Consider the following 19,814-nt stretch of genomic DNA (forward strand, 5'->3'; position numbering starts at 1 on the left):
TTTGTTTATTATATCATCTGTTGAGTGCTGTGTTCACAAGCCAGCTGCGCTGCTGCAAGTAAGAATTGTTCCGTGTCGGTACATATGACAATAAAACACTCTTGACTTTTGACTCTTAACTTTGGCTTAACATCGGTCAGGGCATTGAATACAGGAGTTGGGATGTCTGCACAAGATGCTGATAAGGCAACATTTGGCAAACATTTTTAATGAATGAAAAAGACATGTGTTACAAATCTTAATTTCTAGGCTTGAATATTATAGTCTTACCTTGAATGCAAGCACCCTGTGAGTGGAACATTATTCTGGGAGTCTAGAATTGCATCCTTAAAACCAATAGTACAATAGAAATGTTCAGAGATGGGTGGAATCTCAGTTTAACATTTCATCGGATGAGCTCCTGGCAATGCATTGTTAATTCAACAGTGCAGTGGAGTATTATCTAATGTTATGTATTGAAACGTTGGTCTCCTGATTCAGCGATAGCAATTGTACATATGGAGCTTAGCTGATGCTGGACGAAATCACTAGATAACATGCAGTGGCGTGGCTGATCAAAGGATGGGGTTGCACAGTTATTGTAGAATGTGGCTGAAGTTTTGGGGAATTGCAACTTTGAACATACTGAATAAAATTAATTTAAAAGCCTTTTGATGAAATGAATGAATGAAGGTGAAAACATTTCAGATTCCCAAAATCTAAAGAGTCATTGAAATGTTTAATTGACTTGGGCTTTGATACTGCACTGCAAATGATGGGATGTGGTTTCCATTCAAATAAAGAGCAATGCCAGTAATGAAGAATACCTCTCTGAATAGCGTAATAACAGACTGAAGCAAAACAGAGGCATACTCCTCCACACATCAACCATGCACAGTCCAAATCAAAGGGGTTAACATTTCAGCAAGTTGCTCTTTCAGTAAATATCTGAATTGCAATGGGATTGATGATGTGGATTATGGGATTCTGTGTTGAATGTGATAGTTTGTGAGTTATTTGTGATGCCAACCTGGTTTTATAACTAAATTCATCCCATTTGCCTGTGTTTGGCCCATATCATTCGAAACCTTTCCTATTCATGGACTTGCCTTATTGACTTTTCAATATCACCATTATATCTCCCTCCACAATTTCCTCTGCAGTTCATTACATATACATACAACCCTCTGTATGAATAAATTGGCCCATGCGTCTCTTTTAAGTTGTTCTTCTCTCACCTTAACTCAATGCCCTCTATTTCGGGATTCCTACATTCTGGAGAATGACTGTGAGCATTCATCTTACCTATACATCTCATGATCTTGTATTGATCATGATCAATCTCCTATGCTCCAGGGGGGAAAAAGTCACAGCCTATCCAGCCTTGCCTTAAAACTGAAGTCCTTGAGGTTACATCTTGGTGAAAAATAATTGGAAAATAAATGTCACACAGGAAATTAATTGGGATATTTACAGGACATGAAATTAGCTGGTGGTATAGGGGAGTCAACCCCAGCTCTTATTACTCAACTTGAAGAGTGTGCAAGGGAAGGTGAGAAGTCTTTACATTTTCCTCTTCAAGTTGAGTAACTCCAAGGTGGTCCCGGGTCCATGCTTGATGGTGAAATAGCTTTCTGTTATTCTAGAAGCAAACCCTCCAATTTGTCAGTTTCCCCTCCTCCTTCTTTAGTCAGAGTGTGATGAATCTGTGGAATTCAAAGGTTCAAAAGGTTCAAAGGTTATTTATTGGTCACATACACCTAGGTGTAGTGAAATGCTTCTTGCCAATGCAGCACATAAAGAAAGAATACAGACATAACATTAATAAGAGATTTAAACATAAAGAACATCCCCCCACAATGGCTCCCACCATGAGGGAAGGCATAAAGTCCAGTCCTCAACCCCAGTTCACCCATAGTCGGGCCCATTGAGGCCTCCACAGTTGCCTCTACGGAGGCCCGATGTTCCTGGCCGTTCTCGCCGGGTGATGTTGCTCCGGCGTCGGGAGAATCCTCGCAGCGGCATGGGAACCCTGGAACGGCCGCTTCCGTACTGGAGGCCGCGGCTTCCGAAGCCAACAAGGCCGCGCCGGTTGGAGCTCCACTACTGGCGATCTCATCTAGAGATCCCAGGCTCCCGGTGTACAGTTCGGCGCCACAGAAGGCTGGATATTTTTAAGGCAGAGATCGATAGATTCTTGATTTGTACAGGTGTCAGAGGTTATGAGGAGAAGGCAAGAGAATGGGGTTAGAAGGGAGAGAAAGATCAGCCATGATTGAATGGCGGAGTAGACTTGATGGGCCGAATGGCCTAATTCTACTCCTATCACCTATGACCTCACACGCTCTCTCTCACTCAATTGACTCGGCATTCCCGGAATCAATTGGCGTTTTGCTAAGACACTGCATCTGCAGTTCCTTTCTATTGAAGAAGAACTCTGGTCCGAAACAACTCCTAATCCATTCCCTCCACAGATGCCGCCCAGTCCGCTGAGTTCCTCCAGCACTCTGTGTTTTTTATTTAACTCTGAAATTGTAGACACAAAAAGCTGGAGTAACTCACCGGGACAGGCAGCATCTCTGGAGAGAAGGAATGGGTGACGTTTCGTATCACGACCCTTCTTCATTATGCGTTGGCCGTGCATAAAATTCGATCACACCTGTGTATGTCCGCGTATGTGTGATTAAGTGTGAATCGGCGTGAGTTAGTGCCCGAGAGACAGGAAGTGTCCGCACTGCGCTGCCTCTGGTCTTTATTCCCACTAAGCAGAATTCTTCCAACTTCCTCCACACATCAACCATGCACAGTCCAAATCCTGAGAACCCAGCTCCAAAATAAATTCCAAATGTGAAACCTGAAACGATGCAACTTGATATAAATCCACATAAAAAAACTTGAGGGAACCCGCAAGCACAAACAACTCATTTATCTTCAACGAAAGACACATTAAAAAATAATGAATATACGCCCCACTCTTTCTGACCTATTGATATATAAATGTCCACATTATTTTGTAAACTGGATGTTAGTTGTTTAGTCTCATTATCAGGGGTATTACGAAATGGACTCAAATCGCGATGAAACACTAACTGACGGAAGCCTGCTTTAGTAATTATGAAATATACTGCCGATATGCATCCAATATTCATATACATGAAATAAACGGGTCTCCTGAAGCACCCGATTGTGTATTCGGACAGTAATTTATCACGAGACTCAAATTGTAAAGTACCCAGACATTCAGCTACAAGTCACGAGTACTCTTGTGTGGGAAGGAACTGCAGATGCTGGTTTACACCAAAGATAGACACAAAATGCTGGGGTAACTCCTCTAGATGCATTTTCCCCAAGGAGTAATACTGAAAATGTAAAAAAGTATCTGAGGCAGATTGAATAATTAAGACCAAAGGTCAAGAAAAGGACTGCATAAACAAAGTGCAAAACACATATGACAAACAAGTTGATGAAAACAACAGAACGTAGACCATCATCCTCGACCTCGAGGAATAGCCACGACGAGACGATAATGCAAGAGCTGGTCCATAGTATTCCATTGCTGAGGTAGAATTATGGTTATGCAGGTTGATTCAAGAACCTGATGGTTGTTGGAAAGTAGCTGTTCCTGAACTTGGTGGTGTGGGACTTTAGGCTTCTGTACCTCTGCCCAGTGGTAGCAGTGCAAAGAGGGCATGGGATGAATGGTGATAGATGTTACCTTTTTGAGGCAGCTCCTCATGTAGATGCTTTTGATGATGGGGAGGACTGTGCCCATTATGGACCAGTTTGATTCCACCACTATTTGCAGCCTTGTGTGTTTCTGTACATTGGAACTGACGTACGAGGCTATGATGCAACCAATCAGGTTCATTTCTACTGAACATCGACAGAAATGTGTTACATTATTCAGTGACATGCATGATCTCTTTAAAATTCTAAGAAAGTTTACATGCTGATTGTATTTTTACAATGGTCATGTGCAGCATAATTTATAAGTAGTACTTCTGCATTTCTTAACCAGAGTAACAGATAAATAAAATATTGACTGTGGAAAGTGAAGAGCTGGGAATAGCTATTACTGACCTTGCTTCACTTCATTCCCATTGATCATCTGTCATTTACTTTCCTGATAACAGGGAACATCATTTTCTAAATACTTTAATTATCCAGGTTCCCAAACTAGAGCAGCCCATTTGTTAATCCATAATCTGCAGCACTGCCTCTTTTCCAGATTTCTTCCCAAATGACCAGTTCGACTAAATAATATCTGAGGAGCTTTACCATCGCTCCCACCCCATTCCCAAAATTAGATGGAGGTTGATGAAGTCGGATCACAACACTGCATGAACTGTTTATTCCCAGCATGTTCCACCTGCAAGTTCCCCATCAAGACATAAACTATACTGAGCAAAAACTGTTATTTCCATCCACAAATGCTGCCGGACCGCTGGGTCTGAATCCTGGAATTCCCTCGTTGACAGGCCTACACTTCCCTGTGACAGCGTGGGTTTCCTCCGATGCTCCAATTCTCTCTCACATCTCTCAAAGACGTGCTGGTCGGTAGGTTAGTTGGCTGTTGCAAATTACCCCTGGTGTGTAGATGAGTGTACAATCTGATGGTGGGGCAGGGAGAGAGATGCTGGAAATGTGAGGAGAATCAAATGGGAACAGTATAGCATTAGTATGAATGGGTGGCTGATTAGAGTGAATAGATACGGACACAGGGGGCTGAAGGGCTAGTTCCTGTGCTATATCTCTCTATCACTCTTGGCACCCCACTTTCACCAATATTGCTGGGCTTCACCGCTCAGCTCTCAGGGTAGAGAGGCAGCGAGGATGCTGAGAGGCAGGGGTGGTCAGTTTGAGCCGCAGGTTGTGCATTTGGGACATAACCAGTGCAGAGAGATTGATTAGACCAGTAAATGAGCAAGGAAGAGAATGTGTATAGCATGAAGGATAAATGCAGCCACAGGGGAACAACAGGGAAGAGCCCATGACTGCAAAACATCTGGATCGACATTTTAGACAGTTGATGGGCTCCAATCCAAACAGCAAAGCCTTTAGCAAAGCACAGAGGTTTATGGAGTGAATGTCTCTGATTTTCATAAGTGCTGAAAATCTTAAACAAATTATAATAATGGAAATGTAATGTTTAAAGCTTTGTACTGTGTCAAAAATATAAAACATTTTTTGCATTAGAGAACAGCTAAATATTGAATAAAATTAACAAATGTAAATTACCGCTCTCATAGTGTCATAGAGATAAGGCAGGGAAACAGGGCCTTTAGCCGATTAAGTCCAAGCCAACCATCAATTACCCATTTACACTAATCCTACATTAAATCATTTTTTTAAACATTTCCCCATATTTCCATTGGTGATGAATCCGAAAGCTTCTGTGCACTGAGCAGAAATTTCTGGGACTAATAAATTATAAAAAGCAAGAGTTGATATGATTGACTCAGTAGATTGTGGTTCCCAGGTGTAAAATGCAACGTCATCGAGATCAATAAAATCCCAAACCATCACAGGAAGTATTTACATATTTAGGAATTTGCTCACAGTTGCTGTGGAAAATGTTTGAGTCACAGATGTCCACCTTTGATTGTTCCCCTGGCAGACACTCTCACTTTAGTTGTCCAACAGGCACCCCATCCCAATCTATATCCCCTTGCCAAATTCACATCCACCCTGATACCCCACACCAATCACCATCCCTCCCACTGACCAACATCCCTGCTCTGATCAGCAGTCTGCTGGGATCCCCTCTCCACAATTACCAATTTTTCAGGGTGGTGCATGACATAGAGGAGATACAGCAGACAGTGGTATTCCCATGAGGCCGCTGGCTTTCCACTTCTTGGTGCTAGAGGATGCTGTGGGAGAGGCTTGGACAAGTAACCACATTACATTTTGTAAATGATAAATACATGGAGGTGGGCCTGCAGCAGTAAAGTAGCGGCAGTGGACACCATAGGCTATGCTTGGCCAAGCCAACCCAGTAACGCCGCAAGGGCAATGGACCTTCTTGTCAGGTCAAGAAACCTGCACTGACAACTGGGAGTTGAAAATGGTGCTAAAAACTGGCGACTCTGTATACTGTCTCAGTGTACTACTGCTATACACTTGTACTGTATCGAAGATGCTTATCTAAGAGGTATCTAAATGCTTACCTATGGTGATACTTGTACTGAACTGTATACAAAATAAATTTCACTGAACCTCGGTATATGTGACATTAAAGTACCATTGAACCATTAACTCTTAACAACTTCCACAGATGCACTGTAGAAACCATTCTATCGCGTTGCATCACATCTTGGTTTGGCAACAGCTCTGCCCAAGACCGTAAGAAATTGCTGAGAATTATGAATGTAGTCCAGACCATCGCACAATCAAACCTCCCCACCACCTTCTCATCCACGTGTCAAAGCAGCCAATATAGTTAAGGACCTTTTTCAACCCAGTCATTTCCTTATCTTCCATCGGGCAGAATATACAAAAGATTGAAAGCACATACCACTAGATTCAGGAACAGCTTCTTCCCTGTTGTCATCAGGTCACCTTAGTACAGACCTTTGACTTTTTCTCTATAACTGTAGCCCTATATTGCTGTAACACTATATTCTGCATTCTAATATTTTTCTCTGCGCTACCTGTGTACTTGTTATGACTTGGTTGCACTCATGTATAGTATGATTTGACTGAATAGCATGCAAACAACATTTTTCACTGTAACTCAGTATGTGACAATAATAAACCAACACCACCTTCCTTTCAGCCCTCCAACCACTGGAGTGTTTCCTCTTTGATGGTCAATGTTATCAGTGTTACCAGAGCCTTTCAATGCCAAACTCAGTCAAATGTTGCCTTTATGTCAGAAGGAGTTACTCTCTCCTCATGTCTGAAATATAGATCTTAAGTCCATGTTTAGACCAAGATTGTTATGAGGTCTGGTGCCATATTGGCCTGTCAAACCCCAATCAGGGCAACAGGGAGCTGTTTTATGGTGAGTAATTGGTGCTTGATAACATTGTCGGTTGACATACTCCATCAGTTTCTTGACAATTGAGAATAGACTAATTGGTGAATAATTATCTGGATTTGATTTGAGACCAAGTTATGCCTGAGATATTTTTCCCATTGTTGGGTAGATGCAAGTGTTGTAGGGTACTGGAGGTGCTGCTATTTTTAGATCACAAGTTTTGAATACTACAGCTCAGATGTTGTCCGATCCCACAGCCTTTGCTGTATCTAGTGTCACAGATGGATAGGACAAAGGGAATATTTCTGATAGAGTGAGGTGATGGGTTGATGGGAGTATAGAGAGAAAACACAAACAAAATAATATAGAAGTTGTGCAATGCAGATATGTAGGCACAGTTCAGCAGGTTGTTCCTTGATATCAGATAGAGAGCAATGAAGTAGCTGGGGACTGGCTTCTCTAACAGCAGGGATCTCAGGAAGAAGCCGTGATAGACCATCTACACAGCAATTCTAGGCGAATATATGGCTGTAACTGTTGCAGTCTAGACTTTAGCACTTCCAAGTTGGTTCCTGCATTAGTAAGTATGGAGTTGATGATGGGACAGAGAAAGGTGGTGAACATTTAACTGTAAATTAATTAAACCACACACTACAAGATTCCACCACTGGACATATCTTCCCCTCCCCTTTCAGTACTTCAAAGGGAATGCTCTCAATTCCCTGGTCCAGGCTTCTGGCCCCACCAACCACTGCTCTTATCACAGCATTTACCCATGTCATCGCATGTCACTTGCCATTTTACCCAATCAATTTCAATCATCCAGAGAAGGAGCCACCGCTAATATGTGTCCCTGATCCCATCCCAAAGCAGACAATCCAGTTACTACAACCCGGACGGAGGTTGCAAAGGTGCCCTGGCGTTAGGATTGCCAACTTTCTCACTCCCAAATAAGGGACAAAAGGTCAAAATAAGGGACAAATTCCAGACGCCAATTCGTTGACCGACTCGATGAGTTGATGATCGGCCATGAGAAGGAGGGGTGGTGGTGTCGGCGGTAAGCGAAGGTCCGAAGGTCGGACAGCTGGCCGGGCTGCCGACCGACGGGGCCACAGGCGAGGCGCTGCTGCTGCACAACTTCGGGGCGGGTGAGACGAGGCTCGACGCGACGCGACGCTCCGACCCAACAGCTCCCTCGACCCGAGTAGTAGCAGTCAAATACGGGACAAGGGCAGTCCCAAATGGGACAACCCAATAGATGGGATGTCCCGGCCAATACGGGACAGTTCGCAACCCTACCCGGGGTAGATGGATCATCTGATGGAAGTATTTCATGTCTCCGCTTCCCTTCTCTGAGAAGAATAAGGATATGCCAATGGGGTCGCAGAGAAGATAACTACCTTCCTGAATTGAGGCAACCAGATTTTGGTAATTACAGGCGTGGTGTGAGAGAGCAGAAGTAATTTCGTGTACTTCTTCAGACTGAAGAATAATATTATGAATGTCACAAGCTTTGGTTTATCATTCAGGATCTCAGTTGGATGACTGCCCCGTGTCAGAGTTGGGGAAATGGGAATCTCAGGAAGATTTGGGCTTTGAGAAAGAAGCTGGACCCAGTGGAACCCCCCCTCCCCGGACCAATAGGATGGAGGGAGCAGCCGGGACCAGATCTCTCAGTACAGGAGTTAAATGCAGCTTCCATCATGGGTGAACAGTCATATTACATGGTCCTTTGAGCGTTGCTGCTGCGGGCACAATGGACCTGCAAACATTGGAACCTGGAATAAACAGTCTTGTTTACTGTCTGAAGAAGGGTCCCGACTCGAAACATTGCCTATCCATGTTCTCCAAAGATGCAGCCTGACCCGCTGAGTTACTCCAACACTTTTTGTTTACTGTAAACTAGCATCTGCAATTCCTTGTGTCCTTGTTTGCTGATCTATCTTCCAGATGACAAGAGACATGACGTGCTACATGCACCCAGCCCCAGCCCTGTGTGGCACACAGCAGTGGATTCACCGAGCCCAGATGCGCCCTGCCACCCGCACACAGCAGTTGCTTGCAGCAGTGCGTGCACTAAACCCAGGGGTAGTGTCTTACCGCCTACATAGAGCAGTGCATGCACTGAGCACAGATGGAGAGTGTCCTACCGCCTGCACACAGCAGTGCATGCACTGTGCCCAAATGTAGAGAGTGGCCCGTACACAGCAGTGCCTACACCGAGCCCAGATATACAGTGCCCGTTGCCCGCACACAGGAGTGCATTCATTCTGCCCGTGTCTTTGATCCTGCCCATCTTCCGCACAAGGAGCTGGCGGCGGGGATGTTTGGTGCCGCAAGACCCAGAGCGTGGCGCCCCCCGCAGGTGGCTCGGCGAACTGCGGCAGCAAAGGGATAAAAAGGATGCGCTCGGGCAGCGGCAGTTCCAAACGGGTCCGGGCTTGTGCACACGATGGCCGAGAGGCAGCTCCCACCTTACCTGAACCTGGCCGAACTCACCGCCTCCCAGTTCCTGGAAGTCTGGAAACATTACGATGCAGACGGTGAGACTTCTTTTTCAAATCACCTTTCATTTATTGCAAAAATAATATTTTGATCACAAAATGCATGCAGCGAGCACAGATATATGTGCCCTGCCACCGATGGGGAAGTCGGGGCATTTTTTTTATCTGAAAAAGGGTCACGACCCGAAACACCGTTTGCCCATTCCCTCCTCAGATGCTGTCTGACCAGTTGAGTTTCCCCGGAACTCTGTTGTGTGCTCAGGTCTGCAGAATGTCGCCCGGCGGTCGTTAGGTTGGCAGTGGCTCGGCTGAAGGTCAATGCCAATGAACGACGGGGCAAACTGAGTGCCGGCAACCGGGCGCCGCGCCCTGTGTCCGGGCAGCGGAGACTGGCATCTCGCCCTGGTGACCCGTGTTCAGCACTCGGGGATATCTTCCCAAATATGAGGCAAAATATATGTAATCCCAATACTTCAATTATATATGTAATATATATTATAGTAATAGTCAATTTCCAATAAATGTACAGTCCCAAAATATATATATTCCCAATATTTAAATGTAAAATCAAGTGTTTTGAAAGTTTGTAAATGTTTGGAGTTGCAGTTCGGGAGGTGATGTGTCTGGGCTGGGTGCGTGGGGCAGAGCTCGGCTTGGGGCACCGAGGGAGCCCACAAGCCGCTGCTCACTTCAGGGTTCGCGGGGAGAGTGGCTGATGTCTCCGCCGCCCAGAATTGGAGACACCGCACCGAAGTCTTCCCCCCCCCCCACCCTCCCCTCCCGAATCTTCTCCATGCTGTCTCGGGTTGCCCTCAATACTGACCCCCACCACCCGCCCGGCCCCCTGTCCGTCCCCCGAGCCCGCGCTCTGGCCGGGAGGGAGAGGGGCGCAGTCCTCGCTGTCTGAATGACCCCCGGTTGACAGCGGCTTCTCTCCCCCTGCGTGTGCAGGTAACGGGTACATTGAGGGCAAAGAACTGGAGAATTTCATCCGAGAACTGCAGCGAGTGAGGAGAGGCGCCGGCGTGGTGAGTACCCCTTAGGGAGGGGCCGAGTATACGCCTGGTCCGGACGGGGAGAAAACAGGCAGGGTTCGGGAGGGGAGAGTAAGGGGAGAATACTCTCCCGCGGTCCTGGCGGGGTGGGGCATGCAGGGGTCGGGGCGGTCGCGCAGGCTGCTGCGGGCAGGTCACACGCCATCGGGCTGAGCGCAGAATGTGTCGAGGACGCAGCAGCGTTTCAGACACAGCAGCTTGATGGATCGCTGCAGCGGAGCAAACGGGAGAGATGGAGACGGATAGCGGGGGTGGCGGTGGGGAGGGGGGAGATCGGAGGGTGGTGGACGCGGTCCACGGGGAGAACAGGGGAGCCGGAGGTGGGTGGAATGGGGCAGAGAAATTGACTGAAAATGAACGGGATGCCGATAAGGTATAAGGTAATAAATGGAGGTTACAAGTGGAAACAAATAAACGGAGGCAAATAAAACTCATCATTGGAAGGCTCATGGGGGTGTGGGGAAAGAGTGAGGTAGAGGACAGACAGCGAGGGAAGGCCGGTGGTGCCCAGACATGCAAGTGCGGGGTGGTTGGGGGGGCAGGACTGGTCCAGACGGGGGAGTAGGGGATGGGGTAGAAGCCAGGCGACCAGAAATTGTGAGAAGGGGGTATAACAGACACCCAGCGGCGATTGTGGGGTGGTGGAGGGAGCATGAGTTGGGGAGGGTGGGTGGGACCTTGGCGCAAGAGCATCATTGGGTGAATGGGGAGAAGCTGGGTCTCTGGGGAGATGGGCGGACTCACTAGCAGCTTGCCCTCTGACCTCAGCTGGGACAAGACCTTCCTCTGAAGGGCAGTGATGAAGGTCTATGCAGGTAAATGGGGGGACTGGCCGCATCCAAACACACTCCAGGGACAGGGAATTTACCACTTGGTGCCCCGCTCCCCCACTATCTGTTGTGGATGGGTGTCTGTTCCAAGGGACACAATGCCCCTGTCCACTCATAGAGGGGGAGGTGGAGAACACCACCCAGCACCTGCGTTCCTCACCAGCCCTGCCCCCTCTCACAACCTCCCCAAACAGCACCAACGTGAATTCTCACTGAAGCATTGGCCCAAAGACCTTGTTCCCCCTCTCTAATGTCCTCCCCACCAGCTCCCTCTTCCCATCGGGTGCTTTGGAAAGGAGGAGAGGTCCCATGGGAAGATCCTTGAGGGTGAGAAGACATGGTGGTGAAGTGAGGAGGCAGACAATGTGTGAAGCTCTCCATCTAAGGGTGGAAGATTGCAACCTTCACGTGGTCCGCCCTGTTTCGACGAATGCAATCAACCCGAAGTGCACAATCAAATAAGATCAAATAGAACAAGTTACCCTACAACTTTAGGCTGTGCATGCCATACGCAAGAAGAAGAAGAAGAAGAGAGGATGTGAGTGGGAGACACAGAATTGCCGATTGAGATCCAAAAGTAAAAGGCTGGGCTTGCTGATCTGAAGAACTCAGACTGTGGGATATGTTGTTACCTAAAATGGCTGGTGACCTTAAATATTGGCTGAATATATGATTCAAGAGTTGACCACTCAATGTTCACCCATTAGGTTAGGCATGAGCATCCACTGTCCATGCAGGGGAGGTGGTGAGATGCAGGACTTTCTAGACCCTTGAACTAGAGTAATCTACAGGGGTCACTTTGATTGGCTCCAGGCTTGAGGACCTAGCACAAGAACAGGCACATTGGCCCACAATGTTCATGCCAAACATAATGTTAAACCAGTCTCTGCCTGCTCATGATCCATATCCCTTCATTCCCATCCATATCCATGAGCCTATCTCAAGCCTCATAAACACCACTTTCATATCTGCACTTTGGTCTAGTATTGGAGACACAGGAAACTGCAGATGTTGGAATCTTGAGCAAAATACAAACAGCTTGTGGCACTCAGTGGTTCAGGCAAAATCTGTGGGGGTAAAATGTATAGCTGGTGTTTTGGGTTGGGTCCATTCAGTCTGATGAAGGTCCCGACCCAAAATCTCATATATATAAGAAGGAACTGCAGATGCTGGTTCAAACTGAAGATAGACCTAAAAGGCTGGAGTAACTCAGCGGGACAGGCAGCATCTCTGGAGAGAAGGAATGGGTGACGTCTCGGGTCGAGACCCTTCTTCAGAAAATGTCATATGTCTATTTGCCTCTACTGACATTGATACTCCTGGACTGCCCACTGAGTTTATGCAGCAGTTTGTGTTTAGTTTTGAACTGGTGTTTATCGTTATTCCTGCCTCATCCAGGGTGGTGGCATTAGGTTTACGTGATTTCAGGTCACACCCTGTGCGAGGTGTCAGAATGCACGAGGCGGTCATGGGCACTAGCCACCAGTCCCCTTAGGTCTCTATCCTGCACTTTACGTTGAGTGTGAGAGGAGGAATAGTGAGTCCCAACACCCAGTGTAACTGACAGTAAAACAGCAGCCGTGGGATTCCGTTCCTCAATTGTTATCCTTCTCTGCACTATGCGCTTGACATTTGCTCTGGCGCCTCCTCTGATGTTCCAGAAGATTCTGCGTCCTCCAAAGCAGACGTGATCTCTTATCTTGCTACTCATTATTTTGCAGCTTGCGGAGATAAGTTATACCCCCTGCAGCATCACCACTGTGTTATTATTCACTGTGACCTACAGTGTGACAACCCCTCCCCCCTCCCACCTTATCACTGAGCTGTCGGAGTGGAATTTGATGCAGGTGGTACCCAGTAAGAAGGTGGAGGTTGCAATTAGAGGTGATTACAGATTCTTCATACTCCTGCTGGGGCTTTGGTTTGTGGCTGGAGTCCGAAGCTTTCTTTACAACCACAGCCCTCGTGGAACGGTGCTGGCATGCTGAGCTTGGAAAGGCTGCATTGACCTTGGAGGAGGCACAGTGCAGAGTCACTAGGATATCACCACCACTGCAGGCTTTGAGCGTGAGGAGAGAATAAATAAAATTGGGTGCATTGCTGTCAAATGCGTGGGGGAAATTAATTCAAAAATCCATTTTCTTTTACATTTTCTGTATGCTAATGTAGGTAATCTTTCCTTCAAACGTCTCCATGTCACGCAACAAGATCGATGGCATCGTGACTGTCAAGGAGAAATTTCTTCACTGAGGGAAGGGGTCGAACTTTTATTCTATACTTCGGAGACTCCTCTTCTGAGTGCATTCAAGGGAGAGATGGATGAATGTTTAGATATTGACAGAATTCGAGGTGTACAGGGAGGTGGGGTTATGGGCCTGCAATTTCCTATCTTCACGATCTACCTCATTGCAACTTCATTCCTCTGGCTCCACTTCCGCTGAGGCCAGTGCCTCTGTACCTCATTTCCCTGATGAGTCTGTTGTCCGTCCTGATACCCTCGCTTCCCTTTGTCAGTGGCGGTGCCACCCAAATAACAGCCAGCTTACTTCATTCACTGCTTGGAGTCACAGAGTGATGCAGTGTGGAAATAGGCCATTCGGCCCATCTTGCCCACACCAGCCAACATGTCCCAGCTACACCAGTCCCACCTGCCCACATTTGATCCATATCCCTCCAAACCTGTCATATCCATGTACCTGTCTTACCTAATTTGAGGAAGGACATTCTTGCTATTGGGGGAGTGCAGCATAGGCTTACAAGGTTAATTCCCGGGATGGCGGGACTGTCATATGCTGAGAGAATCGAGCAGCTGGGCTTGTACACTCTGGAGTTTAGAAGGATGAGAGGGCATCTCATTGAAACATGTAAGATTGTTAAGGGCTTGGACACACTAGAGGCAGGAAACATGTTCCTGATGTTGGGGGAGTCCAGAACCAGGGGCCACAGTTTAAGAATAAGGAGTAAGCCATTTAGAACGGAGATGAGGAGACACTTTTTCTCACAGAGAGTGGTGAGTCTGTGGAATTCTCTGCCTCAGAGGGCCGCGGAGGCAGGTTCTCTGGATGCTTTCAAGAGAGAGCTAGATAGGGCACTTAAAAATAGCGGAGTCAGGGGATATGGGGAGAAGGTAGGAAAGGGGTACTGATTGGGGATGATCAGCCATGATCACATTGAATGGCTGATCATCCTGGCTCGAAGGGCCAAATGGCCTACTCCTGCACCTTTTGTCTATTGTCTTAACTGTTTCTTAAATGTTGGGATGCTCCCTGCCTCAACTACTTCTTGGCAGCTTGTTCCAAACATCCACCACCTTTCTCAATCTTTCTCAATTTCTTGGAAAACAAATTATTGATGAGCTAAAACTCTAGTGAATTGGATATCTGAAAAACACAAGCCATTATTTCCAGCCTTTTCAAAATCCCTACACTCTTTACTGCCCCTCCTGATCTCAGTACTTTCTAATGTGACTTGGTAGGTGAATTGGCCACTGAAAATTGTCTCTAGTGTATGTGAGTGGTAGAATCTGGGAGGAGTATAGGGCAAATATGTTGCAGAGCAATTTAGTGGGAAAATGGGAATGTCCTGTGAGCGTGCATTGAATTAATCAGGTGCTTCTGTTCATAAGGAATAATAATTTACCCAAAACGTCACCTATTCCTTTTCTCCAGAGATACTGCCTGACACGCTGAGTTACTCCAGTATTTTGTGTCTATCTTCGGTTTAAACCAGTATCTGCAGTCCCTTCTTACAAATAATCAAGTAACAGTGCCTGACAAAAAGGCAAAATAGGTTGCCAGGATACTTACAAGGACATTGGCAAAGAAGTAAACTTGGCAAGGTTTCGCCCTGTTCTTCTAAAACTTGAAACCATTCCGCCTTGGGTTGAAACCATAGTTATTATTATCTTAAACAAAACTCACAGATCAAAAGGAACCAGCAGCTGAAAGGTAGTGGACAGCTTGGGTGGACTGTGCAACAGCGCAACTCATGAACGTACAGTTCTCACACCATATGGTCTTGGAGTCCTGTATCCCAGGCTGGGGGGCAAATTATATCCTGCTCCGAACACACAATCACCTAAAGATGGGACCACTGGTCCCTTCTCACAGCTACTATACAACAGCCAAGTCAGTGGCTGGAAGCTGCCTTAGAAATGGTTCAGCTAAATTAACATCATACTGTGTAGAGGACGAACATCATCATGGAGCCTGATGGTTCAGTAACTAAACTGATGTCCAGAAGCTCAGGTAAAAGTCCTGAAGAGATTAGTTCAAATCCCTCCTCTGCCGTTAGTCTCAGACGCTGGCACTATCTATTCCTGGACAATCCGTCTCAGACATTCTCATAAAGTTTTCCTATCCCGTCCCTCTCAGAGTAGAAACCAAGGGCCTTGGACTTGGGGAAACAAAGAGCCAGGACAATTTCAGAAACAGAACCGCAAGTCTAAACAAGCATAGACATAAAATGTTGGAGTACTCAGCAGGACGGGCAGCATCTCTGGAGAGAAGGAGTGGGTGATGTTTTGGGTCGAGACCCTTCTTCACCTGAAACATCACCCACTCCTTCCAAGTGATGCTGTCGGTCCCGCTGAGTTACTCCAGCATTTTGTGTCTAGCTTTGGTGTAAACCAGCGTCTGCAGTTCCTTTTTATACAAACATGCTGGTTAACCAATGTGCTGGGAAATTGAAAATAAGTGGAGTTATACTTTTAGAGTAATATAGTGTGGAAACAGGCCCTTCGGCCTAACTCGCCCACACCGGCCAACAATATCCAGTCTACCCAAGTCCCACTTGCCTGCGCTTGGTCCATAACCTTCCAAACCTGTCCTATCCATGTACCTGTGTTTAAGAAGGAACTGCAGATGCTGGAAAATCGAAGTTACACAAAACTCTAAGAAGGGTTTCGGCCCGAAACGTTGCCTATTTCCTTTGCTCCATAGATGCTGCTGCACCCACTGAGTTTCTCCAGCATTTTTGTGTATTATCCATGTACCTGTCCAACTGTATCTTAAACAATGGGATAGTCCTAGTCTCAACTACTTCCTCTGACAGCTTGTTTCATACACCCACCACCCTCTTTGTGAAAATGTTACCCCTCGGATTCCAATTACATTTTTTCCTCTTCACCTTGAACCTATGTCCTCTGGTCCTCGATTCCCCTACTCTAGGCAAAAGACTCTGTGCATCTACCCGATCTATTCCTCATGATTTTCTATACCTCTACAAGATCTCTCTTCATCCTCCTACGCTTATTTATTATACGAGCTTCATTTGCCCAGCACACGATCAATTCAGCAAAGAAAACAGTAAACTAAGTCAGGCAGACAAAAATGTTATTAGGTGGATCAAGGTCATTGAGATTTGGCAGAGCAGTAACTGCAGCATGTGGTAGATTCTGGACACCACTGTGTTTCCAGATAACTATGCCTGCTGCTGGAAGATGCTCAGCTCAGAGTTACTGAGCTGGAGTGAAGACATTGAGAAGCGTCGGTGAAGGGAAGAGCTGCCTGGACACCTTCATCCTGGAGATCATCACATCGCTGAGCATCAGTAATAGTACAGGTCTGCTTAATGGTTATGGCTGGGAATTGAGACGTTAGCTCTTAAACTCTGATCTTTTAACAGAGGACATCTCTGAATAATAATAAGCTATCATCTACCAGGCCAAACCCTTTTCAGCTGCTTCTTCATTTACCTTCCTTCAGTCATACGACGTAGGTATATCCACTGATGATTGCACAATGTTCAGCTCCATTCGTGTCTCAAATTTGATTCTCCTTTAGCGAGACCCAGCGTAAGACTAGACAACCTTTTGGCCAAACATTTCAGCTCTACGTCAAGGCTGCTAGATCTCCCAGTTTTCATCCCCCTTCCCATTCCCATACTGACTTTTCTATCCAGGCCTTTTTGATTGCCAGAGTGAGGCCACATCAAACTGAAGGATCAGCAATTCATATTCTGCTTCAAAAGCTTACAACTCAATGGTATGAACATTTTAGACTTTAGAGATACAGTGCATAAACTGGCCCTTTGGCAACCAGCAATCCCCATACACTGGCACTATCATATGGACTAGGGACAATTTACAGAAGCCAATTAACCTACAGACCTGTAGGTCGTTAGAGCGTGGGAGGAAACCTGAGCACCTGGAAAAAACCTACATGATCAGGGAGAACGTACAAACTCCATACAGACAGCACCTGCCAGGATCGAACCCAAGTCTCTAGTGCTGTAAGACAGCAACTCTACAGCTGCACCACTGTGCCACCCTATTTTACAATATCGTATAATACCCTCCTACCCCCTACCCTTCCCGGTACACACTGATTTCTCCGACTCCCCACGCCTCCAGTCATTCTGCCCCTTTCCTCTCCTTTACACACTAATTTTCCATTCCCGAGTCCCTCATTTCCATTTTGTCGCCCCTCTTCCCCCTTCCTCCCATATCCCTCCCCCTGGCTTTACATTTCACCCCTCTCTATATCTGACCCCTTTTGCATCCTTTTCATCTAGCCTTTGTCACATTCCACCCCTTTGCCAATCATGCCCCTCATCTGTATCCACCTATCACTTACCAGCATTTGTCCCACCCCCTCCCCTTGCTTTTCAACTTTTCTCCCACCTACTACTATCAGTCTGAAGAAGCTGCTGCTGCTGCACCCACTGAGTTTCTCCAGCACTTTTGTCTACCTTCAATTTTCCAGCATCTGCAGTTCCTTCTTAAACAGTCTGAAGAAGGGTCCTGACTGGAGACGACACCTATCCATTTCCTCCTCAGATGTTGCCTGACTCGCTGAGTTCCTCCGGCACTTTGGTTCACAGAGAGATGGTGACTATGTTCAGTAATTAAATATTCCAGGAAGATTTAGGAGATTCATGCAAAACAGGAAAAGAATACTGTTGAAGAAACTCAGTGGGTCAGGCTGCATCTGTGGATTGAAATGATGTGTTAGGTTGGTACCTTTCTTCAAACTGATCATATATGAGTATATGAATTATATTTTACAGAAAAAGGGTAGATAAAAAAGAGTGCAACAAGGTAGGTTAAAAGATCAGGAATTCTTCCCAAGCATGTGAGACTTTGTTCAAGAGTCTGATAACAATGGGGAATAAGCTTTTCTTGAATTGGGTGGTACCTGTTTTCAAGCTTTGTACCTTCTGCCAATGGGAGAGGGCAGAGAATGATCAGGATGTGAGTGGCCCTGGTTGGTTGTTTTCCGGAAGTATAGATGGAGTCGATGGGCTGGTCTTCGTCCACAACTCTGCAAGTTCTTACAGGTGAGGGAGGTTTTTTGATAGGCAGATGGTTGGGGATGAAAAAGCAAAAGGTGTGTGACAAAAGGATGAAGGGTTGCAAATTGTAAAGCTACAGAAGGATGTGCGTTGGAAGGGGAAGGGAAAATAGGTGCAAGTCCAGGTATGGCACAGAGGAGAGTGAGAGGATAAAGAAAGTGGAGGTAGGGAGCAGGAAGTTGATCCTTAAAAGTGGAGCATTCATTGATGCTTGGGTAGCTTACAACCTGACGGTATGAACACTGAATTCTCCAATGTTAGGTAACTACCGAAACCCCCTCTGGAGTTGATGTGCATCACGGCCGGCCTACTGAAGCATTTCATGACAGTTGTTATAAAGGCACGCCACCTTGTTTTTCTTTGACAGTGGATGATAATGGTCTTCTTAAAATAAGTGGAAAGCTCAGAGTATACTAGAGAAAGGTTAAAGATGAATACTCTTGCCAGTTGGTCTGTCCACACAGGTTCTGAGTAGACAGCCATGGACTGCCACTCTCTGCAGGTTCACTCTCAGGAAGGGCGATCTAATGTCTGCCAAGTGCACCTGAAGCTGTCATTCCATCAATAACAAGGTTATCATTCCATTGATCACTGGGACCACATAATTCCACTGATCTTCTGTTCTTCTTTTCACGTCCATCTTGTTACAAATGTTGGCCTCGCTGTCATCGTCCATCCTGAAATGGACGCAAGCTTCCAGCGGCAATCAGCGGAAGCCATCACTTGTCGCAGTAGATGATGGTGGGGTAGCAGAATTAGCTCAGGATACTTCCAGTTTCCAGCCCCGCGACGTGGACACTTCTGCTATGGGCCATCTTCTGTTCAAAAGCAGCATAGAGTGCCTGGAGCTCATCAGGGAGTGATGTGTTGTCAGCGATTCTACCTGACTTCACTGTGCAGCCCGTACGGCATGCAAGTCTTGCCACAATCGGCAGGTGTCGGCTTATTCTGGGACTAGAGCCTGACACAGGTGTTGCATCTCCAACAGTTGCATGAAAAGGTGAAATGAAATGGGAATGGTTGGTAGGAATGGAAGTGTAGATCAGAGAGCGGCAAATGGAACAATCCCTATAAAATGCTGAAAGGGGAGGAGAGCAAAATCTCGTTGGAACTGGTGGAAATTGAGAATGTTCATCAATTGAATGTGGAGGAAGATGGAGAACCAGTGTGT

At 46.4% G+C, this 19,814-nt stretch overlaps 1 protein-coding gene across 2 annotated transcripts in view; it reads left to right on the forward strand.

Moving 5' to 3' along the window:
- The first annotated feature begins 9,267 nt into the window (after positions 1-9,267).
- The window catches only part of calb2 (calbindin 2), a 43,764-nt gene continuing 33,217 nt past the window's right edge, over positions 9,268-19,814 (forward strand). The window contains exons 1-2 of one of the 2 annotated variants that reach the window (XM_033035976.1): positions 9,268-9,504; positions 10,417-10,493. In XM_033035976.1, the coding sequence (XP_032891867.1) occupies positions 9,414-9,504; positions 10,417-10,493 (168 nt within the window). In that variant the 5' untranslated portion in view covers positions 9,268-9,413. The remainder of the gene's footprint in view (positions 9,505-10,416; positions 10,494-19,814) is intronic. The other variant, XM_033035977.1, reaches the window with a different exon arrangement.

Source organism: Amblyraja radiata, chromosome 17, assembly GCF_010909765.2.
Source record: "Amblyraja radiata isolate CabotCenter1 chromosome 17, sAmbRad1.1.pri, whole genome shotgun sequence".
Classification (NCBI taxonomy): domain Eukaryota; kingdom Metazoa; phylum Chordata; class Chondrichthyes; order Rajiformes; family Rajidae; genus Amblyraja; species Amblyraja radiata.